General features: G+C 46.8%; 1 protein-coding gene across 5 annotated transcripts in view; it reads right to left on the reverse strand.

The window, feature by feature from the left end:
* PDE1B (phosphodiesterase 1B) overlaps positions 1–27,557 on the reverse strand; it is a 162,125-nt gene that overhangs the window by 12,735 nt on the left and 121,833 nt on the right. For all 5 annotated transcript variants that reach the window (XR_008316116.1, XM_053295938.1, XM_053295936.1 and 2 more), the window contains 10 exons: positions 15,377–15,490; positions 14,305–14,487; positions 13,662–13,728; positions 12,965–13,081; positions 9,894–10,034; positions 7,427–7,527; positions 6,265–6,390; positions 1,853–1,954; positions 605–725; positions 83–164 (listed from right to left, as the gene is read on the reverse strand). Coding sequence is in view for 4 of the 5 variants with exons in the window: in XM_053295938.1 (XP_053151913.1) it covers positions 83–164; positions 605–725; positions 1,853–1,954; positions 6,265–6,390; positions 7,427–7,527; positions 9,894–10,034; positions 12,965–13,081; positions 13,662–13,728; positions 14,305–14,487; positions 15,377–15,490 (1,154 nt within the window). In the remaining variant the exon portion in view is untranslated. The remainder of the gene's footprint in view (positions 1–82; positions 165–604; positions 726–1,852; positions 1,955–6,264; positions 6,391–7,426; positions 7,528–9,893; positions 10,035–12,964; positions 13,082–13,661; positions 13,729–14,304; positions 14,488–15,376; positions 15,491–27,557) is intronic.

Here is a 27,557-nt window from a genome sequence, read left to right on the forward strand (position 1 = left end):
GAGAGGAGCATGAGTTAGTAGACCCATGGCGGGGGCAGGGGTGGGGGCAGAAGAGAATACAAGCTGCTGGTGTGCAACTTACCAATCTGTGACTGGGCCACCAGTGTGGATGTGCGATCACACAGGGGGGAGAAGGGCAATCCTAGCTCAGCTTCCTTGTCCCCCTGTAGGAAATAAGTTGACATCAGGACAGTCAGATGCCCTTGGAATAGGGCATCTGACTGAAGCCAAACCTGCGTCCTGGGGTGGGATTCTACTAGAACATGGACTGTGACAACACAACAGTTCTCAAAGAGCTTTGCATATCAAAAGGAAATGGGGCCCTGCCCCAAAGAGGCTCACCATTAGTTTCAAAATACATGTCCAGTGTGTTCAGTATAAAAGGCACATGCAAGCACCGATCACAGGTTTCCCTTTCAAATCACTCACAGCTGAAGAGGAGCACTCTCTCCCCTCTCCAGCTGTTACAGAGGAAGACATGCATGGACCCTTTCGACTCGACATGATGTGGGTGTCGTCTGTACTCCAGCAACATAGCCCCGAGCCTCACAGACCTCCCAAGGAGCAGTCTTCAGATGAGAGAGAGATCGAGAGGTCACCATACCTGTCGGAAGAACTCTTCCATGAGCGCTTTGGTCCATCGGGAGTGCACTGTCCATTGTTTGGTGGGGTGGCTGATGTCAGCTGCATGCAACAGCAAGGAGAGTGCTTTGGCCTTGTCGATCCTGGAAGGAACATCGTAGGGACAGTGAGAATGGGATTGATCCTGCTTCTGGCATAACCAGACGGTGGTGGGTGAGAATTGTTGCGACTGAATGGGCCCACTCAGGTCGCACTCCCACTTCTGCCCTCCTCTCCCAAAAGCTTACATATGTGACTACTACTGAGAACGGGAGTGGAGAAAGAGACTGGACCGGACAAGGCCGCACCCCACAGGCGTCAGGCCATGATGGCAGTATCTCCAGGGAGCTGCCACTTTCTCATTCCAAGTCAGCGAGCGGACTCTGTGGAGGCCTCTCACTGCTGGACAATAGGAATCAGGGGCGAGGGGTGGGTGGCGGCAAAGGTGCATGCTGGCAACTCTTGGGCTTGGTACCGGCTGCCTCCCTCCGCTAATAAAGCAACTGCAGGGAGGGAGGTACCCTCTGATGCACTTTTTCAGACCCCAATTCCACCTTGCCCTGTTCAGAGCTTATGTATGTAACCTTTGGGGAAAGGAGGACTGGGGGCAGGATGATGATGATGATGATGATTATCATAATTTCTTAACACAGCTGTGTTTGGGTTTTATTTCCGCAGTTTATTACTATTGAAGCTTTATTACTGTTTTTATCTTGTTGTTAACCGTCCTGGGGTCTTTGAAGGAGGGGTGCTAGACAAATATAAATAATAGACAAAGTAAATAACGATGTTCCTCTTCTATTTGCAATCTTTTTCTGAAAAAGCAGCAACATACTATGTTAGCAAAAATTGGGAGGGACAACAGGGGCTAGGTAAAGGTGCTCCAAGGGGTCAGGTCCAGCCCCCAGGCTGCCAGCCTGCCATCCTTGGTCGAGAGGATTACAGCCCTTCTGCAAAGTCAGGAAAAAATTAGGGCTGGCCTCCCCTGAATATCCCAATATCTATGTTGCATTGTCAATGCCCAGTTCCCTTTTCCCCACTACAAGCCTTATTTATTCTTCCATTTAGATCCTGTTTTTTCTCCAGGGAGCCCAGAGCAGTGTACATGGCTATGTTTATCCTCACAACAACCCTGCAAGGTAGGTTAGACAGACAGGCCTTGCCCATCCGCCCATCCAGCCTTCTTTGCCCACTGACCCCTCTCCTTGGTCTTCCACCCACCCCCACTTACCGCTCAAGCTGCTGCAGAGAGGTCTTCATGGACTTGACTTGTTGGAAGTGACAGGACATATCTGTAGCCAGAACCATTTCGATCACAAGCGACCGCAGTTCCCTGTACCACAGAAGAGAGAGAGATGCTCACGCTCAAGATCACGTGCCTGCATTTCGACTCCCTTCACGCCTATCTCAATACACCTCTTGTGGGCAGACTGAAAGGGGCCCAAGCACTTGGATTAGAAAGGAAGACTTCAGCTACTGGGTTACCATTACCATTTGGTGTTTTTAGACATCAAGTGAAGATGCACCCTTTTTCAGACTATCTTTTGATGTGGGTTAAGTTTTACCCCCTTTCTTCTACAGTTATGTGGGGGTTGTTTTCAATTCTCCTGTTTCTAGTGCTCATTAGGCTGCCTGTTTGCTTGATTGTATTTCCATGGTTTCAAATTTAGTTTGGATTTCTTTATTTGAAAGCTTGTTGCTTGTTTTGGTATCAAGCTTCTCAAAAGTAAAATTGAAACAAATGGCCATATTTGAGCTGGATGTCACGGAAACCCTCTGGAGTCCTTATATTCTGTTCCAAGGCAGGGCAACATCAAAAGTTCTGACCTCTGGGTAATAATAAGGAATGTGCAGAATGTTCCGATTTTGAAATGTTCCAACTCGAAACAGGCTGTTCCGAGTGTTCCGAGCTCGGAATAGAATGCCCTTCAAATGAAGGGCCAGTTCTGAGCTCAGAACGGAATGACCCTGTTCTGTGTCTGAATGTTCCGAGTGCCATTTTGGACTCCAAAATGGCACTCTTCTAGCCTCTGTGCATGTGCAGCAGCCATTTGCGTGGTCAGCACCACCATGCAAATGGCTGCCACGTGTGCACAGAGGCCAGAAAAGTGCCATTTTGGAGTCCAAAATGGTGTTTGGAACATTTCAAGTGTTCCGAGCTTGTTCCATCAGAACAACTGCTTGGAACGGAACACAAACGTTCCAAATGAATGTTCCAGGGTGTCTGTGTTCTGTCTGAAGCTCAGAACAGAATGCTAAAATCATCCCATGTGCATCCTGAGTAATAACATTGGGGTAGTATGCTTTCCAAATCCACTTCTAATCATGACTATTATATGCTTTAACTTGCCTCCCAAGAGTTTTGAAAAATTCAAATGCTGTTAAAGTAACATAAAAGCTTGACTTCTGGGGATGTTCCCAGAGGTAAAAAAAATCTTTCTCATTGACTGTTTTGCCTCTGGGAAAGCCTTTGTAACTTCAATCTTTCCAGCAAGTCTTTAGCAAAAACTTTCTAACAGAGAGTGCCTGCCAACTTTCATCTTGCTTGATTTTTCTGAAGAAAATGAGACCTATAGGTAAGCATCGTTCGTAATTTCTTTTTTGCTCTGAACAGTTGAACTTGAAGAAGAGTTCTGTAGAACACAAAAGCTTACTTCCGCTATTTCAGAATTCTGCTGACAAAGTAGCTATGTACATAGGTTTATTCAGAAGTTCCATTCAAAGATCTTGCAGCTATATTTTAACTTCAAGTCCCAATTCGAAGTCAACTATAGCAGGTTCACACCTCATATATATGGAAAGGGGACTAGCCCGTCTGTGTTAGTTCTGTGATAGCTGTGCTGCTGATTCACTCCTGTCTCTTTTGTCAAGGCTATGTACTCCATGCAGCCCCGTTTGGGACCAAAATAATGCCCCCATGTCTGACATCAGATGCAGGGGGCGTGTCTGGGGCCACGCTTGCAGCCCCTGATTGGTGGCGGCTCTTTGAACCCATTCGCCCAATGGTGGCTCCGCCCCTGTTTGCAAGGTTTCACACTCCAGTGTTGCAAAACACAGCTCCAGGGTCAAGGAGAGGACCTGCTAATAGAACACATCAACTTCCCACCCACCCCACAGAAGACCCCAAGGACAAGAGGGTCTTGGATTGCTGTTGCCTGTTATCAGACTGCAGCCTCTTCAAATCTCCCTCTTGAAAACATGACTGCGCTGAATTCAATAGGGAGATTTAATCTTAGCTGGAGAAGAATTTGAGGGCTTCTAATGCTCGCTGTCCTTTGACTCAAGCATTACTGAGCTCCCGAAGCTTCTCTCCAGTCCTGAGTCCAGGCCTTTGAAACACCAGCAATCACTAGCATTTCAAATGATAAGGTGTCTGCTCAGTCTGCCAAGGGATTTTCACAGGAGTTGCCAGTGACTAGCATGAGGCAGTCATGTGGAGAGCTGACCTACAGGAAAATCAGGTGACTCAGCCAGATAGTTCAGCTACCTACAGAAGCCTCATGTGCCTCAGTCAGCTGACCTGCAGAAGCAGTGAGGGAAATTTGGGTCTAGAGAGAGGATTGGCAATGAAAAGGGAGATGTGTGTCATCCATCATCATTGGTGAGGTCACAAGAACTACCCAATAGGCACCTTCAACTTTAATGCAGCCCCATTCTACACAATATATCAAATTACAATAGTCCCACTAACTCAGGAAGAGTGATTACAATTTGTTTTTAAAGCAACCTCTAAAATATAATATCCCCCAAACAGACGCGCTTCCTTGAGGAAAGATGTCTACATCTCTTGCGACAAATCAGCCACACTTGGTCCCTTCGTGACATTGTAAAACGGCTGGTTCTGCACACAGTTCCTGAGGACCAGTTCACACCACAGAACTGACTGATGAGGTGGTAGAACTGCTCCTGGACTGTACCACTTCAGAATGCAGGTGGGGAAGTGAGGGACTGCATATTCCTTCACATAAACAACTCCCTGTATATGAAAACAAACTTCTATCAGAGGGAAGCATTTTCGCCTCGCCTCCTTCCTGACGTGCTAGTTTTCTACACATAGGGAAGTTTCTGAAATAATGGGAGAAGCATTCAGCCATGCGATCCCCTACTGGCACACAAAAGGGGTAAAGTCTAGGGATGTGCATGAAATGCTCCGTGCACGTCCCAGGGAGCGGTACCTTTAAAAGGAGGCAGGCAGGTTCTACCTACTCCTCTGGAGAGCAGCCGCCGCTGCCCCTTCTCCCCCCCCCCCCCGGCCCCATTGCGGTGCTGTCATGATTAAAACTTAACAGCTGCACTGCTGTCCTCGTTAAAACTCTGCACTGATGGAATGCTGTTCCCAGCGGCCCTCACGCAGCATCGCCACACAAACGGCACGGACGCATGCGCCAAGAACATCTGTATGCCAATGCTATGCAAGAGCTGCTGGGAGCAGCATCCCAGCAAGGTGGCATGTCATTTTAAAGATGGCAGCAGCGCGGCAGCGGCAGCTTTTATGTTTTTAGCACGACAGCATCATGATGGGGGGGTGGGGTGGCGGCGGCAGCAGCGTCTCACCCAAGGAGCAGGAAGGACCTGCCTGCCTCCTTTAAAAAGGTTCCCCTCACCCCGTGCCAAAATATTTCGGTTGCAGGAGCCCAAATCGTTTCAGTGTCTCTCCAAAGAGGCGCCAAAATGATTCGGGGAACATCCCTGAGAAAGTCCAAGCACAATTTTATCATTCTGGGAGGTTTGTGTGAACTACGCCTATAGCTGTGATCCATCATTCAAGTATGTTTGCTGTGCATAGGGGGAGGAGTTCTGGCAATCCAGCTCGGTCAAGCCAGGTTCCCCAACTAGTGTTCCCTCAAATGTTTTCCATCTGTCTGTGGAACCTGGTACTTGCTAACTGAGTAAAGAGGCACCGTTTTAAAGTGGTGATTCTCTTTACTGAGCAGAGGGGAGAGTAACTGGCCCTATCCAAACCCAGCACAGCATCCCTCCAGTGGCTGTGGCTGGTGCCTAGGTTATGTATCTTTTTTAGATTGTGAGCCCTTGGGAGACAGGACGCGACTTTTTAACATTTATGTATATCTATGCAAACCGCTTTGGGAACCTTTGTTGAAAAGCGGTACATCAATACGTGTCGTTGTCGTTAGAGGGAACACTGTTCCCAAGCATGGGCCAACCCCAGGTGGTGTTGGACTGCCATCTGAGTTGTAGCCCAACAACATCTGGGAATTCCAGGTTGGTTGGGAGTCCCTGCTGTAGAAAATTGCTGTTCTTGTCCCCAATAAACCGTAGAAGGGGCGGGGTGGGGTGGGGGGCACGGACCTGGTAAATTGCCTTAGGAAGCCAATTGCCATTAGAGAAAACAAAAAAAAAAATGGCCTAGGAAGTACTTGATGCATGTTTGCGGCGAAGCAAGCATGGACCTGCTCAGTGTCTGGATGGGAGGGAGACCACAGGATGCTCCATGCAAGCTGCCCTGAGCATAAATAAAATAAACTAACTGGGAGGCCACTATGTTGCCCCTCTGCCCACTTTCCTCACTTCTGGGCTACCACCAGGGCACCCCACCTCCCCATCTCCAGGTAGCATCTTCCTCAGCCAAAGCGAACCCTATCCTTTAAGGTGGGGTCAGCGGAGAGGAGGACAAGGTCTCACGCAAATTCATCCTTGTTCAGGTTGACGAGGATGTTCATTTCATCGTCCTGCATCATACGGAAGACGGCACTGATGTGGTAGTTCTCCAGCACTGAGCGGTCATTGTACAAAATGGCCGTATCTGACCTGTTTGGTGGCAAGCGGGGAGAGAGAGAGATCAAAACAGCACAGTTCAGAGGCAGTTTCAGCAGCGATGATACCAAAGGCATGTCTACACAGGCTTATTTTTGGGGACTGGGTGCATGTGGATGGCTGGTGTGCCATAATGACTAAGAGGCTGAGCTGTGCATCAGGACTTCCCCGGCTTGACTCTCACCCTGGCCATGAACTCATCAGGCAAACTGCTCCCTCTCAGCCTCAGCTGCAATGAATGATAATTATGCCTGCTCAACTTACAAGGTTGTTGTAATTACGACATCGAGATAATACACATGAAATGTTGTGTACACTCAGAAAAGTCGGATGCAAATGCTAATTATTACTCCAGCCGGTTACTCCACCGGCTCCCTCAAAGTGCAGAGTTTATTGACCAATGCTGGTCCCTGCTTAGTCACACAACAGAACGAGGCCACTGCAGGCCCTAAAACAGGCTGTGTGTTCTACATGCCTGACTTATAGCAGTAACTTGGTGGTTACAGCACAAGTTCACAGGTTCAAGTCCTAACATCTCCGGGTAGGAGTGAAACCCTGGAAAGCTGCTGTCAGCCAGGGCAGACAATACTGAGCCAAATGAACCAAAGACCTGATTCAGCATGTAGCAGCTTCCTAGGTGCATGGAACATCCTACACTGCTGAGCATTCCACAGTCCACTCACCACTTCTCTTCCCTCCAGGGTGAAATTGGGCTGATGATGACTGACTACAAAGACCCTCCCCTTTGCTGACTCTATTGCTCCTGGGGAAAGGGAAGCAGCAGGAGAACTACTCTCCACCTAATTTCTGAATCGGAGAAATCAGAGATATGAAGATGACCTGGAGACATGGGAAAGGGGCTAGCCAAGGGATGCCCACTTTGACAACCCGGTTCCGCAGGCTGGAGCTTAAGCTCACGGGCATCACTTGAGCTTAAGACACTCAGAGCCAAGGAAGGGGTTTATAACCACCAATTCTACCTATAAGCGTGCCCATACCTCCCCAATTCTGCCCGGCCATTATTACTCACTTGGTCTGGATGTGGAAGCTGTTGGTGGTACCCGTGTGTTCATAGTCATGGATGGCAGCTGCAAAGATCATGGCCAGGACCTCAATCTCCGTCAGGCAGTGCTGGATGGGGGCAGAGGCAAGAGACACCATCAACACCTCTTGGACATTGTGAGGTGTCTCAGCACAATTCCTGGTCCAGCTGCACAGGAACCTTAACCCTATTCAGATATTGCAGCTTTCCCCACCCAGATAGGGCTGTCTGTGTGCAGCACCAGGATCAGGATCAAACCCAGTGCTACCCCATCGGGTAGCCCAAGTTTTATCCCTAGGCTATTACCAAGGTAAAAGGGCACAAGTGCACCATTCTACCCCGGTACCCAGTCACATGTCTGCTCAGGCTGCCTGCCCGATGCCCCCAACACATCCCTTGTGTGGTGCATTGAGGGATTTCTGGTGTTTCCCCAGCCTCTAGATGGTCACGCGGCTCCCAGCTGTACCACTCGTGTGAGCACAGATGCCGTGCAGCCAAAGCAAGGAACAGGGTGGCCTGTGGGGGGAAGGTAGGTGCAATCCTGCCTCCCCACGCCGTCCCACTCACAGGTCATGTGAACGACCTTATTCTGTTGTATGTGCATTCAGGTCTCTGAACGTACATACACGTTTGTGTGTGAATGACTACTTGTGTTTCATTTTAAGAGTGAAAGGTACAGGCCCTTTTAAATGCATGGTACAGACAGGAAGTGTACTGCTGTACATGTGCTGAACACACACACACATTACAAGTATAACCCCTGCTAATTGGGCCAACGGGCACCTTTTAAAGTGGCAATTGTCTTATATTTAGCAAGGGAAGAGCAACTAACCCTATCTAGCCCCAGCACAGCATCCCTCCAGTGGCTGTTGCTGGTGTCTCCCTTATGTTGCTTTCTAGATTGTGAGCCTTTTTGACTCAAGGAAGCATCTTACTTATTTATTTATTATTATTCTGTGTAAACCACTTTGAGAACTTTGACTGAAAAGTGGCATATAAATCTTCATAGTAGTGTATGTATGTACAAAGCTGTATGTGCTATACACTAATTGTATATGCATTAAAAATATGTGAATAGGGCTCTTCTATCTGCTGCTGCTTTTTGCCTTTGCATGCATGAACGTGCTCCGGGGTGGTTGCACAGTAGCAGTTCCTATTTCTGCATAACCCCTCCCCAAAAATATGCGAGGAGGGCATTTTAAAGGGCCAGATTTATTGTACGAGTTCTCATGGGCTAACGTTCACTTCATCAGATGCATGAAACCCAACATCTGATGAAGGGGGCTCTAGTCCACAAGAGCCTTTGCCACAATAAATCTGCCTAGTCTTTATAGTGCCACCAGGACTCTTCACTGTTTTTTCTGCCACAAACAACCAACAAGGATTCTGAGTGAAATTCTTGAGGGTTTATCACTGTCTGGGTGAATGTACCTAGGCTAGGAGGTAATATAGAGCAGAGGTTCCCTACCTTGGCCCCCCAGACTACAATTCCCATATTCCCCAGTCACAATGGCCTTTCCCCAGCCACAGTGGCCAAAGGGCACTGTGGTTGGGATTATGGGAGTTGTAGTGCAACGTCTAGGGACCCAAGGTTGGGAACCAGTGTTCCTTCTAACAGGGATTCCAAGATGTTCACTACAACTCCCAGAATCTACAGTTGCAATGGTCTTTGGCTGGGGACTATGGGAGTTGTAGTCAACAACATCTGGGAATGCCTGTTAGAGGGAACACTGTTGAGAACCCATGGAATAGAGCATTGCTTTACAAAAGCAGCTTGGGCTGCAGCTTCCCCAGGAAAGATGGGCATAGAGCTGCCAATTTTAAAATGCTAATTATAAAATGCCTTTAACAGCTGCATGATAAGCAAAAATTCAACAAGTAAGGTTTTCTATCATCACCACAGCAGCATCATGGCAGAAGCATCACCTGTTGAATTCATGCATCTGTTATCTGTCTACCATGCGGCTAGTAAAAAGGCACAAGGTCTTAGAAACAAAAAGTGGCAACAAAGATTTGGGGGGGGGGGTAGAGAGAGGAGGAGCTCTTCTTAAGTGAGCCTTGAATTGAGCATCTTTCCCAGCTCCTGGCATTGTGCAAAACCAAGGGATAACACTAGGGGTCACTATGTTGTTTATACAGTATGTCAATTATTCATACATGGATTTTCAACAGTTTCCATAATGAGGATTTGGGGCTAGGATAATGGGTGTGGGGGGAGGGGTGGTTCTGCATGTGTATTCCTCATTCCTTGGATCTAGGGATCTAGGAATGCATTATGTGAGTAGCCTCAATCCAATTAAAAACCATCTGTTTCAGGACCACGAGATTAATATCCTGCCTTGTGAGACACAAAATATCAGAGTACTTTTCTAAACACACTACACAAATACTCCTCAGCTAAAGAGCTGGCAGATGGAACATCCAGTGAAGTGGCTAGTCCATAAGGTAACCTTACCACCATGCCGGTGCGAAGCAGGAAGCAGTGTACAGTCTGGGTGACATCGGCAGCGTGTATCTGGTTGTGGTAGGGGTTCTTGTATTTCCCATAGCCAGCCTCCAGTGCATCCAGGAAGGTCATGAGGTACACTGTAGGAATCTGCAGAAGGAGCAGGAAGATCATGCAGCAGCAGGCAAGAGGTGGAGATGGGAATGGTCAAGGATCCGTAGCATACCACACAGCACCACAGTGGCACCCACACATGTAGCACCTTCCTCTCTTCCAGTGCCATGACTCCAAACAAACCCTATGATTCCACCAAACACAGTGACAAACCATTCACAGTTTAGAAGGTCCCAGGAGATAGATAGATAGATAGATAGATAGATAGATAGATAGATAGATAGATAGATAGATAGATAGATATTGCCCCATGCTTGCATGGAGTAGGGCACAGAGCCTTTTCGGTTGTGGCCCTCAGCTTTGGAATGCCCTCCCAGAACAGCTTCACCAGGATCCCTCGCTAATGGATTTTTTAAGGGATTTAAAGACCCTCCTCTTTAAAGAGACCTTTTAGCATTTTAACCTGCTGTCTGTACCAGTAATCTTGGGTTTCAAACATGGTTTTAATTGTGATTCCAGTTTTCAGCCCTATGTTTTATACATTGGAAAGTAGCCAATGTAACATTGATTTTCAAAAAGGGATCCAGGGGGATCCGGGAAATTACAGTCTTGTTTTGCTTATCGTCTGTGCCAGGCAAATTGATGGAAAGCATTCTCAAAGATACAACTGTTAAGCATATAGAAGAACAGGCCCTGCTGAAGGAGAACCAGCATGGCTTCTGCTAAGGTAAATCTTGCCTCACCAACCTTTTGGAGTTCTTTGAGAGTGTCAACAGGCGTGTGGATAAAGGTGATCCAGTTGACATAATAAACTTGGACTTTCAAAAAGCTTTCGCCAAAGTTCCTCATCAAAGGCTCCTGAGGAAACTTAGCAGTCATGGGATAAGGGGACAAGTACATGTGTGGTTTGCTAACTGGTTGAAAGACAGGAAACAGAGGGTAAGGATAAATGGAGAGTTTTCACAATGGAGTGAAGTAAGAAGTGGGGTCCCCCAGGGATCTCTACTGGGACCAGTGCTCTTTAATGTATTCATAAATGATCTAGAAACTGAGGTAAGCAGCGAGGTGACCAAATTTGCAGATGACACCAAACTATTTAGGATAATGAAATCCAAAAGGGATTGTGAGGAGCTCCAAAATGGTATCTCCAAACTGGGGGAGTGGGCACCAAAATGGCAGATGTGGTTCAATGTTAGCAAGTATAAAGTGGTGCAGATCGTGGGGGCACCTCAACCACATATATGCTGATGGGATCCGAGCTGTCGGTGACTGACCAGGAGAGAGATCCTGGGGTCGTGGTGGACAGCTCATTGAAAGCGTCAGCACAATGTGCGGCAGCTGTGGAAAAGGCCAATTTCATGCTTGGAATCATTAGGAAATGGATTAAATATAAAACTGCTAATATCATAATGCCCTTATAGAAATCTATGACACATTTGGAGAACTGTGTACAGTTCTGGTCACCATACCTCAAAAAGGACATTATCAAACCGGAGAAGCTGCAGAAGAGGGCAAACAAGATGATCAGGGGCCGAGAGCACCTTCCTTATGAGATAAGGCTACAACACCTGGGGCTTTTTAGTTTAGGAAAAAGACTGAGGGGCAACATGATAGAGGTATATAAAATGATGCATGGTATAGAGAGAGTAGACGGAGAAAAATTTCTAATTTTTCTGTCTTGCATAACAAAATGAGGGGTCATCCCATGAAACTGATTGCCAAGGAATTTAGGACTGACAAAAAGAAGTACTTTTCCACACAATTCATACTTAACCTATGGAATTCTCTGCCACAAGATGTGGTGACAGCCACTGGCCTGGATGGCTTTAAGAAGGGCTTAGATAAATTCATGGACAGGTCTATCAATGGCTACTAGTCTAGTGGCTATAGGCCACCTCTAGCCTGAGAGGCGAGATGCCTCTAAAAATCAGATTGCAAGGGAGCAGCCGTAGGATAGAGGGAGTGCCCTTACCTCTTGCCTGTGGGCTCCCCAGAGGCATCTAGTGGGCTACTGTGTGAAGCAGGCTGCTGGACTAGATAAGCCTTGGCCCTGATCCAGCTGGGCTGTTTCTTATGTTTTCATGTTCTTATGCCTTATTTATGTATTTTTCATTGTATGTTATTTTATTGTGATTGTTTCTGTGAGTCACCCCAAGCAGCATCATGCTAGAGGGAGAGAATACAAATATTTTAAATAAATGAATATATGGATGTTCCTCATCCTGGAATTATATGATGTTTATACTTGCTCTATACCCTCCACCAAGGACACACACACACACAAAACACACACACACATACGTGCGCCCTGGAATTTCCCCAGAGCATTACAGGTAGGGATGTTATATTAACATTTCAAAAATGTGTGACATATTAAAAATGTGATGTCTGAACTGGGAAACAGCCCTATGGGGATTTGAAAACCAGGGACTTCCATTACGTTCTATGGGACTGAAATTCCAGAATAACCTGGAAACAGAAAGGATACTTCTTAAAATAAGGAACATCCCTTAAAATAAGGAGCACCCCTTAAAATAAGGAGCATTTAAGGCTTAAATGAAGGCTGGGAATTTGGTTCGCCTGCTTTAGGCTTCTGCAACTTAGGCTGCCTGCTTGCCACTCTCTGTGATGAAATCTTCAGGCTGCAGGGCCATACAATTGGCTCCTAGAAGAGAGAAAGTGCTAAGTGACAGTACTCTCAGTGCAGGGTAAGCAACACCTGTGGGGCCTCATCCTGCAGTGGAGCTCTTAAAAGTAGAGCCCGCAGGCATCTCTAGATCAGCTGCCAAACCCAGCCATCAAGGCTACATGGATGACTACACGACCCTAGCCCATTTCAAACTGGTCTCCACAGTCGTGGATATCCCCGCAGAGCCCTGGGGATTGAATGCAACTTAAAGTTTGTCACACAGATGTAGCTGCTTGGTTCTGCAGGGTGTATAGTAACAAGACATCCCATTTCTTACCTTGAAGCGGCTGTTGAGGTTGTGGCGGGTGAGCAGTTCAAAGACAATTGTACGCAAGGCATGGTCCTCGCTCACCCTATTCAGCGCAAAGACATCAAAAAACCAGAGGTCGAGAGTCTGTGCAAGAAAGCAGAGCACGGAGGTTTACATTTGCCTGTTGCAGCTATGGAAAGTCTTCTAGCAAAGACAGGACTGGATTTAAGAAGGGCACTGGTCCTCTTTGATCAGAAATGGTACCCCAGGAAACGTCCAAAAATTGAGTGCAATGTGTGAACTGAGCTTAATCTGAACCAAGAAATCAGTTTCTAGTGCATCATTCAACCTTGGGAAATGCGAGAGCAAAGAAATAGCAAAGGCAGTTCTTCCAAGCACGTGCAAAGTGCCTTTTCCTTCCTCACAGCATAACTGCAGCTGGCCCCGACATGCCTGGTATTCGGGATCAATGATTTCTAATTAGATAACTTTCAGGCTGGGCTGAGCTCCAGCAAATCTACTGGTGGGTGGGGGTGGGAGGAGAGACAGCACAAACCATTTAGGATGGGCAGAAGGGGGAAGCTAGGAAAGTTTGCTTGGCTTGTACTACTTGATCACAGGGCATGGGCAAGAGCCACTGTGAGAGGCTGGGGGTGCAGAAGCATAATGTCACGCATGGAAGCCAAAAAAGATAAGCCAGGCATTCCCCCAACAGCACTGTTACCTTCAGACAGTTGATGACTGACGGGGGATAGTTGGGCCCCACAGCTGTGTACGATCGACGGAACATCCTGTGGAGCAGATAACAGTGGGTCAGTCCCTCTCTGGCACAACTGGATTACCTCCCCATGGAGCCAGCTCCCAGATCCCATTGTGTTAGTTGCCTTCATCCTTTTCAGAGCTGCACACAGGAGTTCAGGCACTCTGGATTCCAGCCCTCTCCTGCATCCACTAGGTCAGCAGGCCTCAGTCCCACTTCATCCAGGACCACCTTTACGTCTAATGAGCAGCATGGGACTCTCTCCTAGTTTTTTTGTACCTTATCTATTAATTTCTAGATTAATATCTAGAAATATCTATGTAATTAACATCTACATAGGTCTGCCTCCCATTTTTTCATCTCTTTCCCTCTCCTTGGCCCTCCCTCTCCAAAACACAGCCATGGTATCCTGGTGTAGCCCATCTTAGACAAGTTCACGAAGCCAACTCCATCACCGGCCACCAGTTAAACCAGTGCAAGGGGTTGCAGGACAAACAAACTGGAGGGCCACCCTCATTCCTCAAGGTGAGTTTGTAGCAGCCCTGATCCATCCATCATGCCCCACCCCAATTCCCAACAGCCCAGGACAGAGAAAGAGGATCCAAACCTCTCCACAAAGATGCCAGCTTGGACAGCATGAACGATGCTGCGAAACTTGGGCTTCTCCTCTGAACGGCGTCCCTTGGCACGGGTCTGCTGGGTGAAAGTAGAGGCCAGCCAGTCCCGCACCTCAGAGGGGACCGCATCGGACTTGATCTCCTGCAGTTCATCTTCCGTGTCCAGGATCTGCCTGAAACAGGAACAGGGCCAGCAGAGAGTGAAAGATGAGCAAGAAGCATTCTTGTGTGAGCCTCATGAGCACAGCCACGGGGGGCAGAACTTAAACCTGGCAAAAGCCAGAAATTTGGCCAAAGTGGAGCAGACCTGACACCTTCTTCTGAAGAACATCCTGCCTCCAGAACAGTATCCCGAAATCAGCAGCCTCCCTATGTCTCAGTCTAATGAACAGTTACTTCGATGTTCCTTTCTGGCTTCTCTCCACAGAAGGGACTAGGCATCATACAGCTGTCAAAATCATTCACGTCTTTTGTTGCACTAACCACAACACACCCCTTAAATCTGTCCACTGGCTTTCTGTCAATTCTTGGACCCAATCAAACTTCTTGTCCTTACCTTCAAAGTCTCCACAGCCTTGCCCCTCCCTATCTCTCATGTCCCATAATACTCCTAGCTGTGATTTCCACTCCTCCAGCTCCACCACCCCCAGACGTCCTGCTCCTTCAAATGACTCTCTCCTTCTCTCCCTTGCTTCCCCCAACACCTGGAGCCACTTTTTGGAACACCTGTGCGATGCCTCCTCTCTTCCCTCCTTCAAATCCCTTCCCCACACCCACCTTTTCCATGGAGCCTTTGGCATGATACCTTGTTACCCATTCCCCACTGTAACAAAGTATATATAAGTGAAATGTTGACATATTCTTCCCCTGTATACTCCTGCCTCCATTTCCCTTCTGTTCCTCTGCTGTCTCCCTTGTGCCATTATCAAGACTGCAAGTCCTTCAGGGCAGGGACCTGTCCTCTCATTCTCTGCAATCTGCTGTATATACAAACAGCACTATATCAACACAGTGACAACAATAATGATACACCCACACACACAAGTTCCGTGAGTTTCTCACCTGGTCTCATCAATGTAGACAGCTTCAAGCAATGAAGCAGTATATTCCAAGTTCTTCTTCAATTCTTCAATATTCACTTCTCCCGTCTCCAGCTGTTTCACCATGTACCGCAGCCTGCAAGACACAGGAAGGAAAAATGAATAAGGGGGCAGGGGACAACTTTGTGCTACTCCACAGGCCATTTTCCTTTGGGTGCACACACATGCCCATTCTGCAAGCAGTCTGATGGGTAGGAATGGAGCCATTTCAAACCCATGCTGTTTACACCCGTGGGATCTTTCAAACACTTCCGCACTGAACGTGGCTGGGAGGTCTAACAATAAGGTCACTCTACTCTTGTCGATTCCAAGACAGATTGCTACCAAGAACAACTGAGGGCTGAGCCACAGGATACAAGCAAATGAGTCCAATAGCACCCGAATGGTTACTCTTCTTAGAGAAAAGTAGCTCAGGGAGGAGTGATGTGCAGCAGAGAACTGGGGGGGGGGGGGGTTCCCTGCTGTCTGTGTTCTATGGCAAATCTTGCCTCCAGCCACTTCCTCCCTTAGAAACATAGAAAGCTACCATATACGGAGTCAGACCATTGGTCCATTTAGTTCAGTATTGTATACACAGACTGGCAGCGGCATCTCCAAGGCTGCAGGTAGGAATCTCTCTCAGCCCTATCTTGGAGATGGATAGAGAGGGACTTGGGAGCTTCTGCCTGCAAGCATGCAGATGCTAGGATTCAGACATGTTTACCTCCATGCATGTTTGATTCCCATGTGTCTGGATTCCCATAGAGACAAAACTGATTGCGAAAGGAGCAACATCAGAAAAGCAGTGGGCAGGGAAAGGATTAAGCACCCCCTCCCACCGAGCCCCTGCAGACTGCCCTCTCCAAAAGCTACTTTGCCTAGAGAATCAGCAGTTGGCCATTAATTACACGAATTTGTATACACGGATTTGTAGCCGGGCCTGAAGGCAGCCTCAGATAATGCAGTAATCCAGGTGGCAAATGACCGGGGAAGCCTGCCTGCCTCTAGAAATCACTCTGAAACTAAAGCCACATTCTCAGCCATCTTCCCCAGAAAGGAACACTGACTAGAGGGATGATAAGAAAGCTGTTACTTTCATGTCCCACCGGTGGGTTTCCTAGAGGGGCACACCAGGCTGATCATGGTAGGAACAAAAGAAAACAAAACTCTGTCTGGATTCAACAATCTATCAGATCATAGCGGGGAAACAGCATGCTGGACTAGATGGACCTTTGCTCTGACCCAGCAGGGTTCTTGTTAAACGCTTATCACCAGCCTCCTCTTTTCTCCTCGAGCTTTCTGCAAGCTTTGCAAGGAGTGTGAGGAGAAGCACTCCCTGCAAAGCTTGAAAGGGTCAGATTGTTTCCAAAGAGCTGCTTTGATGGGGATGGCTGGGGGCATCTTGCTGCCCTGCTACCACCTGAGGCAACTGCCTCACCTCGCCTCTTTGCACATATCTGATCAGTACAACAGGAAGGGGATTCTCTTTTTAGATGTACAGGGGTGTGTGTGTGTGTATGTGTGTGTGTGTGTCTGTTCATTCATATATATAGTACGCGTTTGCGGTCTTGAATGCTGGCTGGACTTTACTTTGTTAGGCTAACTGTTAAGCTGATGTTTCTTAAGGTGAGCCAATGGTTGAGAGACCATCCTAGAGTACCCTAGAGGAGGGTGTCATAAGAGTTTTGTACAACAACAGAATATACCCACCCTACATCTGAGGAGAGGGGCTGAAATATTCACATGAAAGAAACAAAAAGCTGCAGGTTGGGACAGGCAGGCAACTTGTAAGTGAGACAGAAACAGAGTTTTTGAGAGACTGGAATGTAGAAGCAGGAGAGATTGCTGAAGCACACTGGGGTGCAAGGCCTCTTTCCAGGGACTGTAATTGTTGCTGCTTGTAGGAGTGTGCTGCTGTTTCAGTTTCACCTAATGAAAGATGAAAGTTCTAAGACAGCCGGTGGTATAGCGGTTAGAGTGTTGGGCTAGGACTGAGGGGTTCAAATCCCCACTCAGCCATGAAACTTGCTGGGTGACTCTGGGCCAGTCATTTCTCACTCAATCCAACCTACCTCACAGGGTTGTTGTGAGGATATACTTAATCATGTATTAAGTATATACTCTGGGCTCCTTGGAGGAAGAGCAGGATATAAATTAGATAGATAGATAGATAGATAGATAGATAGATAGATAGATAGATAGATAGATAGATAGACAGACCTGTACATTTGTAAGTAAACCAAATATCACAAAAAGCCTCTAGCAGCCTCTCCTCTAAAGGAAGCCAGAGGCACCACATCCTTGGAATTTCTCACTGGTTGGGGAAGTGGACAACACACATGTGTGCACTTAATCAAAACTAGCCAAGCAATTCTGCAAACACATGGGCTTGGGACCCCAGAAGGATACTATCTGAAGCCAAACTGCAATATAAATAAGTGATTGACAAAAACAGAGATGGATTTAAAGCACCCACGCATGACTGTGTGAGCATGCCAGTTCCCTGACTTCCATCCACTGATCACACTTCATTTCTGACACATTGCAAAGACCTGTCCTGCAGGGGGCTCTCCTACACCGGAAGCCGGATAAGAGCAAGAGACACCTCTTAGACAATGGATCTCTGACCAACCGATGGGCACATTGCTAGTTAATAATAGTCCTCAGGCCGTCAAGCAAAACTGTGTGTTTGCTCCATAATGTTTCATTGATGACTAATATAAACCAGCACAATTGCTCTGCATGAAAGAAAAGATAGAAAAATGCCCAAACACCTTGTAATCCTTCCAATGAAGGAAATGGTCAGATCATTAAAGCACGAGGATGCTTTCAAAAAAAATTAAATAAAAATGTCAAAACCATGCATGCCACATTGTTTCCTGAAACTAGAGCTACATGTTAAGAGAAACAGAGGGTTGCCACCTGAAGTCCCACGTCATCAGTCGTCATCAGTCGTCTCTAAAGTGTACCACAATCACCCCATGGTTCCAACATCACATTTCCTCACTCTCACCACTGTCAGCCAATGATGGGGGGGGGATGGAAATGCATAGCGTCACAATGTCAAAGCAATGGGGTAAATTATACTAGATGTTACCCAAAGGGGCAGGGATCTCGACACAGGACCTCCATTTGACAGCAGCCTGGCATTCATCATAATGTCTTGTTCTAGCCTCAGACAAAGAATCTCTCTTGGTCACAACTTATAAATGATAAAATATCCCTGAGCCTCTGAGGAAGGGAGTCCCATTGCTCTTTATGCACTTTCTCACACCTCTCTGAAGACAACAACGGGGGGGGGGAGTGCAAGGACCCATCTTCACTTTTTGTCCCAGGGTCCACACCAACCTTATAACACCCTTGTTTCAGAGGCAATATATTGCTAGCCAACTGTTCCTATGTTAGAAGGATAGCTGTCCAGGATGGAGGGTAGGTGTTTCAAAAATGGGAGCTAATGCTAGGAGATGGCCTGATAGCAGAGAATCTCTCTTGAGGGTTTGAGGAGCGTTGAGGGAAGGGGAGGGGGTGGGATCAGAGAGGAGAAGAAAAAGTCATGTGAGGGAACGGTTTGATAACAGAGAAGTAGGAGGGGAGGGGAGGGGAGGGGAGGGGGAGGAGGAGGAGGAAGCAACGGGTTTGTTTGCACTTTTAATGAAAAGAAAGGCAGGCAGGGAAAGCCTGAGAGTTTCTTGCTGGAGTTAGCTGAAACTGGGGGTACAGTCTGGAGAGGGTCACAAGTTGCTCTGTCTGTAGGGATTTGCAGCTTGGCTGTAGGAGAGCCTCCTTGCCTTCACTTATACTCTTCTTGTACATTTGTACATAAAGCTAATGTTACAAAGATGGCATAAATCTTCTGCGCGCACTCATCCAAGAGAAGCTAAACCCCAGCAGTGCTGCCCCCAGAAAGCCTTGCTGTTCAGGGAAGCAGGAAGTGCAAAGCAATATTGACAGGTCTTTCTCTCACGATGATAGAAAACACCATCTCTTTACCCTTAATTTTGACCCTGAATGCTCAAGTTAAACATCATCTCCCATAGCAACCCCAGATCAATGAATACGCAGACAAAAAAAGTTAAGCAATTTGACGCATTGCACATGACTTTACTAGGAGGATCAAACTCTGCCCTTAAGTCAGAAAAAGATTTACCATGATTCCCACGTGATTCCCACAAAAGGTTGCCCTGTATAAATAATCCTCTTATCTTTCCGCTTCCTACAAATTAATTTTGGGGCTCTGCTTTGGTATTCCCCTCAAACTCAATTATGTCCAAGGCCAAACTTCTCACCTTTCCTCCCAATCCCTTCTCCCTTTGTACTTATCACTTAACAATGCCACCCTTCAAACTATCCAACAGGCCTAGAGCTTCGGCTTTGCCTCCGACCCCATCCCTTGCCTCTCTATTCTGTTGTCAAGCCAGGCTGCTTCTCCCTTTCCAATACTGCAAAAATGGGGCCCTTTGGCCAAAAGTCAAGTTCATGCCCTGCTCGCCTTGACTACTGCAGCAACCTTCTCCTTCCTTGCCTCACCTCAGAACCATCGCCTCTGTCCAGACACACTGCTTACAAGATCATTCATCTCTCTCCCATCACTCTGGCCACACCACAGTCTCACACCTCTGCACTGGCTTCCTTCCTGTCATCCCATGGATCCAGCACAAGCTTCTTGTCCCGACTTTCCAAGTCCCCCATGAACTTGCTCCTCCTTTTCTCTTAGATTCCATTACACCCCTGTGCTCTTGCAGCTCCACCACCCTCAGCCATCTGAAACTCCTCCCTCAAACTCTGCACTGTCTCCCTTACTGCCCCTTATTCCTAGAACCTCCTCCCATATCACCTGTGTAATGCCGCCTCTGACTTCCTTCAAATCCCTCCTCAAAAACCACCTTTGCCTTTGGCAGACACACCCCTAGTCCCCATACTCTACTGCAGGGCTGTAACTGCAACTTCGGCCCTGCTGCAGATGTTGAACTACAACTCCCATCATTCCTGAGTACTGGCCACTGTGCCTGGAGACGATGGGAGTCGTAGTCCAAAAACAGCTGGAGGGATGAAGTTGTGCAGCTCTGCTGAAGCTACTTCTCAGTACATGTGACTGAAACAGTCATATATTCTTTCCCTGTCCACTCCTGCCCCCCACCCTCCATTTCTCTCCCTTTCTCTGTTGTCTCCTCTGTGTCAAATTTACAAGGCAGAGACCCATTCTCTAGCACTCTGTGAAGCAGCATCACACACACAGATGGCACTATATAAATTAATAACAACCATGACCACCTCAGATGGGACCCTCATTATGTCGAGATCATCCACATGCAGGGTTCAGTAAGTTTAAATGTATGTATGTATTTGCTTTTTTGTGAAGGAAAAGGGTTGGGTGGTCGCAGTAGGACAGAGTTCGGTTACAACTGAATGAACCGCTGAAAGCAGAGACATACATTTGTATATGGAGTGCATGTTTGCACTTTCTCTGAAAATGCAATTGACTTCTAATAGCAAAAACAAAAGATGAACTAAGCAGCTATAGTTTTGCCAGGGTATTCCAAGTAATTAAGAGGAGAGGAAAAGATGGTAACCAGATCGCCGTATGCCAAGATACAGATTTTAGGAACATCACAGAGGGCCCTTTAAATGTTCCATGCATTATGAGTGGCTCCCACACGGCTGGACTAATGTTTAAAAGAAACAGCCACATGAGCAGGGCTGATCACACAGGTCTCAACCACAAAACCGGCTGCCACAGGAAATCATTTAAACATTACCCAAGCCAGAGACACTCACAGAAAAGCTGGTCCAACCAGCTACGCTGACTTTCAAAGAGCCAGAGTGTCACTTTTAAATGATGAGCTACATATTCGCATACAGCTTCAACCTGTGATAACAGAGCACTTAATGGGCCCAACTAGACATAACAGTGAAGATCAGTAACAGGATCTCCTGACATCTTTTTCTTCTATTAAAAGCAGCAGGTGAGGCAGATTCAGCTCAGGGCCATATGCCACTGAGGACTTAACAACTCCTCCTCCAACACTGCAGCCATAATCTAAATCACCCCCTACTGAAGTTACTATTCGCCATGTGGGAGGCGCGGGAGGTAAAAGGTAGGTATCTATCACGTGCCTGTCTCCCCACCCACCCACCCCCATCCAATGGCAACTTTGGAAGTACAATTTAAGTTGAGGAAACAGCATGAAGAGTTAAAACCCGCACGCCCCCCTGTTTTCCCCAGCATTTCCTGATACAAATGTCTGTCTGTCTGTCTCTCTCTCTCTCTCATACACACACACACACACACACACACACACACACACACACACACACACACACCACTGCTTTCAAACAAAGCGAAAGTCATCAGGATCTCATCATCACGGATCTCCCAAGTCTTGTTTGGCCCTGGGTTCTTCTCAAGGCTTTTTAAAGCCACCATCTTACATCACCATTGCATTGTGGGAAGGAGCCAAACCACATCGGTGCCCTGTGTCTCCTTCCTGTGCCATGAAGGGAACATGGTTTAGGTTCAGTTTTGCTAATTTTATACCCTGGCCTTTCTGGACTGAAGTGCACTCAAGACAGCTGACATTCAAAAATAAAAGGATATTTACATGCAATCATACAACAATATAATGGATACCTCGGGAAGGGTGGGGTGGGGTGGGGAAGGGAGTTATAAACAAACAATCCCTCCCAAAGGGCAGGTTTGCTTGACCCAAACATGTTTCACAGACTGCAGAGAACCACTGAGCTGAAAACGTTTGATTTCTCCTCATTTAATTTTTATTGATTTTTAACAATGATAACAACCATAACAAACACAACAGACAAAGTTGGACTTCCCGCTCATCTCTTTTCGTGAAATAACAAATATAAAGTTATCTTCTTACAATATTAATAAAAAAAACAAACCACCATAAATTTAAAGCTTAAAAAACAAAAAGAACCAAAAGCCTACCCTCTCTGCTTTTCAGCCTTCAAAATCTGCTGCAAGATCTATATTGAAGAAACACTTTAAATACCACTTCAATGTTATCTACATATTAACAGCTATAACAGACAGTGTTGTCTAGATATTAACAACTATAAACTATAATTTACCTTATTATAATTATTTTTAAAAAAAACCAATAACACACATTTAAAACTTAAGGGGGAAAAGAAGTTTAGGGGAAAAGAAAAGGAAAAAAAGAAAAGGGGGGGGGGAAACCCATTTATCTACCAGATCTGCATTTCAAACTACCAGTCCAACTATAAAATCCATATAAAGGAAATAACTCTTTACATATGATAGAAGATAAAGCTAAAAGTAAAGAAAAAATAGTATAAAATAGAAAAGCCTCAAACCATCCTTGAAACTTTCTAAGCTTTAATCTTCTATCCATAATTATAGGTTCTGTCATCTCCACATAGCCCCAAAGTCTCTATCAGCCAATCTCCCCAAAAACATTTGGTCTTCCACTTATGTTGCTCTAGCCAACATAAAAACATAGATTAAATTATTTGCAAACATTCTCTTTATAATATTCCCAGCAGGAAAGACTCCGACCCCCCAGGAAACATCACCCCAATATTTGCTTTTATATACCATGTCCCAGTAGGCCCCAGCCCTCCCACCTATCCACCACATGAGAAAGGAAGAAAGAGTGAGAGAAGAAACATGAAAATAAGAAAACCCTCAACATCTCCACACCCCTCCAAAATCCACCCCCAACGAAAACGTTTGATTTCAAAACTTCTGCAAGGCCCAGGGGTGCAGTCTAGAATAGGTCAAGGGGTACAGTCTGCTAGACTGCAGCTGGAGTAGAACCAATATACCAAAGTTTTCTTTTTGGCCCTGTGACTACTGCTGACAGATCCAATTGACTTAGCCTGTCTTTGAGTATCTCTTGAGTATCTCTTAGCCTGTCTTTGAGTATCTCTTGAGCAGGCCAAGGTGAAGGATTTTCACAGGGAAGCTGGGGAGAGCTCTTTCAGCCCCCAATTTTGATTCAACATCGGGGTGGGGTCACGATAAGGAGTGCATACATACATCCTGCAGCTGTTCACACAGAAGCATGTGAAACAGTCCACTGGGACTAAGGTCAACAACGTGGCTCCTGCATAAGTTACATAGTTCAAGCCTGAACACTAAGGAATATGCTGCTGCTGAGCTTTGCTCAAGAAAATTCCTGCTTTACTCAAACCCGCCCACACCCCACCCATCACACACACACACACACACATATACACAACTGGCTAGGGGAGAAAATAGCCTTTTGTTTGGTTGGTTCTGGATGGTTGACGACCTTTACACTATCTGTCCACTGGAAGAAGTGGCAACTTTGTCATTCCACAGATACAACCACCACTTCCTGCTGCTGATTCATGTAAGTTCAGTGGCTTAAGACTGTGCTGAAGTTCTCTCCTGAAGCTGCAGTCCTGTCTGGGGATGCAACACCTCATGTTACACCCACAGTTGTGTGCACACTCAGCCTTCTAAGGATGGCAATGCACAGAGGAGTTTCTTCTGTGTACAGGAACTAAACTTAAAAAGAGTCAGCGCATACTGAGAAATCGTTGGCTGTATTTCTTGCCACTTGGTTCCTCTCCTTCCAGAGCCTAAGGGGGAAACCCTTCTCAATCCTGGGGAGAAACAGTCCTTCTGTGCAGCATTTGACACTGCAGATTTCCTTGGGGAGAGCAGAGGGTGAGGATATATTATGGAGCGCATAGTGTGGGGGGGCGGGGCGGGGGGGAGTAGCCAGTGTTCTCACGTTAGCCCTGGACTGGAGAACACTGTACCTGGGTACTTAATCGCTGAACAAGGCTCAGTTGTCAGGGAGAAGTGTTCTAGGCCAGCCTTTTCTGTGACATGCAAGTTTTCATTACCTATGTGCAGAGAATGTTATGTATGCATTAGAATCCATCTGCGGTCTGAACTGATACAGCCTACACACCAGTGGTAAATAAATGGTTTACCACTTTATTGAGAGCCAGGCCTCTATCTTGCTGTCTGCTTGGTATCATAATAAGCTGCTTTCTACTAGCATCCTACAACTGTGACGAGTCCCCATGAACCGGCAAGTTAAACCAGCCTTTCACATCCTGGGGTGGATATATGCTCCTCCTCCTCTCAGATACACACACACACACACCTCTGCACCTGTTTGAATAGTCTCCCTCTTGGATGAAGAACTGCCAAATTGCTTCAGGCTCCTTCAAGTCAAAGCCTTTCTTCATGCATCTAGGTAGGGTGTGTGTGTGTGTGTGTGTGTGTGTGTGTGTGTGTGTGTGCTGACTTTTCTCCCCCAGCAGCAGGGGCCTGGTTTGTATTTCACAAAACAGGGACCAGCTGGGCTTTTATTGCTTCTTGAAAGGGGCAGTCCATGCCCCGGCTGGCAATGGGAATAGCAATCGCGCACAAATGGCCACTTAACCAATTCCCATGTTGGCACTCCAAAGCGGAGATATCAGTGCTGCAGGCTAGTCTGGGACATTCAGCAGGGTAAAAGAGAAGAGAAGACAACATAGGCTGCTTCGCCCGGCTTCCCAAACATCTCATCATGCCTGTCAGAGGCTGGGGAGTCAACGCTCTAATAAAACGCATCCCAGAGGGGGCTTATTTTGCTTTGCACTGTACAGGCCTCTCATCTGCCATTAAAAAAAACAAAAAAAAAACAAAAACAATTTTTGCTTCCACATTCCCAGCTATCCCAATTGGTTAACTCCTGGGAGAGCATATTTATATAACCCATTCAAACTGACTGTAATGCCTGAGGAAAGGCTACTAATGGCAAAGGTGCTCACTTACTAGTGCCATTTACACCACAAAGAGGGCAGTGTATGGCGGGGCGGGGGGGTAGGATTCAGATTTCCTGACTCTTGAGGAGTGAGGTAGACTGCCCAACTCACTCCTCCCAACTTGCGGCCCCTGGCCCCCAAGGGCAGTCCCCATGCACACAAAGAGGGTGACAGCTTTCAGGGGGGTTTCATTCTCCTCTGCGGAGTTCGTATGCTAGGATTCTGTGAGCTCTTCTGGGTTTCCGCTATGGAGTTCTGTCACCATGGCAACAGCCCAAGAGACTGAAGTTATCGAAGAGAGATGGACAGATGCAGGGTGCATGTGCATGAGAGAAAGACGCTACATTCTGAGAATGATCAGAGCTCTTAAAAGCCCAGCTGGGCTGGCAGGAAGAGGACCAGTCTTCTGAAGGTGCATCAGTCCAGACAAGGAGGTGCTCATACACCGCACCCAATCTTCAACAGCTGCATGCCACTGCAGATGGGGCAGCCTGGAGGTCAGAGCAAGTTGCAATCTGCATGATCTACTCCACATTGTTATTGTCTGGAGAAGGGGTTCATTCCTTCCACCCTTTCTAGTTCACCAGAAGGTAGCTCACAGCTCTGTGGTTTCTCTGGAGGCTGGAACAAAAGGCTTTTGGAACGGGGAGGGTGGCATTCTCCCATGAATGGCAGCACCAAGTTGGTTCAATTCACAGTAGGAAAGTCAAATTACAGGTTGACAGCAGTGTTCCCTCTAAGGCGTGCACACGTGCGCATGCTCACAAGTTTTTTTGATGTCTACTCAATTAATTTTAGATCCCGCTCAGGTTGAATCAGGAAGGCCCCGCTCTGAATGCAGGTGTGCACACACTGCCTTGATACTGCCGCCCAGAACAAAACTCATTCCGCACCCAGACGAAATAAATTAGAGAGAACACTGGTTGACAGGCTGATGGGCTTGAATGGCACCACTGGACGCATTTCTTCCTACTTAAACAGCAGCTGCAGAGAGCCCAATCAGTCAGTCAGTCATTTATTGTTACAGTCACAGACCAGTACAATATGAACAGTACATTAAATAAAAGATGAAAAGAACTTAAAATGCATTTATATCTAAAACTGAAAACGTTAAGACAATGATAATTTCTTATTAACCAATTGCCAACAAGTATTAATAGCCGCAGCACAGTATCTAGCAACACTGTAACTGAGAGAGCCCAAATCCAGACCAAAGTGGGGTTAAATCCCACCTCTTCCCATGATCCTTGGGCTGGGGCAGGGGGACTCCAGCTGCTATTGATTTAGGAAAAATCAGTCCCATATCAACCATAATAACCGGCTTAAGCATAACGTGGAAGTTGGCACTAAACCTCTTATGGTGATGGCCATTACCTTCAAGAAGGGATTACACAAATTCATGAAGAAGAGATAATCAGCTATTAGAAATTATGGCTACGTGGAACCTCCATATTCAGAAGTCATATACCTCTGAATGCCAACTGCTGGGGAGGGGCAACAGTAGCAGAAGGCTGTTGACTTCATGCCCTGCTGGAAGCCATCTGGAAGCATCTGGCCGGCTACTGTGGAGAACAGGATGCTGGACTAGATAGGCCTTTGTTCCGATGCAAAATATTGCTCCTCTTATGTTCTTCATATATCAGCAAATCACTCACCCACAGGGGCCTGGCTGAAGAAGATATTTATCGTGTCTGGTTTAGGAAGTTGCTAAGAAACTTCACGAAAACAGGTTGGATTTGCAGTGCTCAGAGATGGTTGGGATTTTAGGGGGCTGATGCTGCTGAGACACTAGTGCTCTCTGTGTGCTTGTTGCTGCAGAGTGTTGGACTAGGACCAGGAAGACCCAAGTTCGAATCCCCATTCAACCATGAAACTCACTGGGTGACTCTGGACCAGTCATGTATCTCTCAGCCTAACCTACCTCTCAGGGTTGTTGTGAGGATAAAAATAAGCGTGTACACCGCTCTGAGCTCATAGGGGGAAGAGCAGGATATAAATGTGGGGAGGGGGGGAATTGCTCTACCTGTATACAGGGACTGACAAATTTAGGCTTAGCTCACTAGCCAGTCATTATTTGTGGTCACCACCAATCCCTTCTCTTCCCTCAGATCCTTTTCTGCCACACAGACAGAGGGCTTAGTTGAGAAGCAGATCTTCTGCCATTTGCCCTGGGATATGGAGATAGCAAGAAACAGGGGGAGGCCTCTCCTCCTGCTCAGAAGGGATTCCAGCTGTACCTCACCTTTTTTAAAAAAAATGGCAGTGGAAATGAGAACTCTGGGGAGGAGATCAGTGTGGTACTCAACAGTCCTGCTCTCCAGGGGTCTGGGGGCACTTGCTTCTGGCAAGTGGATTTGTAGAGGCCTGCCTGTAAATGTGTAAATTAAATATGT

This window comes from Hemicordylus capensis, chromosome 2 (genome assembly GCF_027244095.1).
Source record: "Hemicordylus capensis ecotype Gifberg chromosome 2, rHemCap1.1.pri, whole genome shotgun sequence".
Classification (NCBI taxonomy): Eukaryota; Metazoa; Chordata; class Lepidosauria; order Squamata; family Cordylidae; genus Hemicordylus; species Hemicordylus capensis.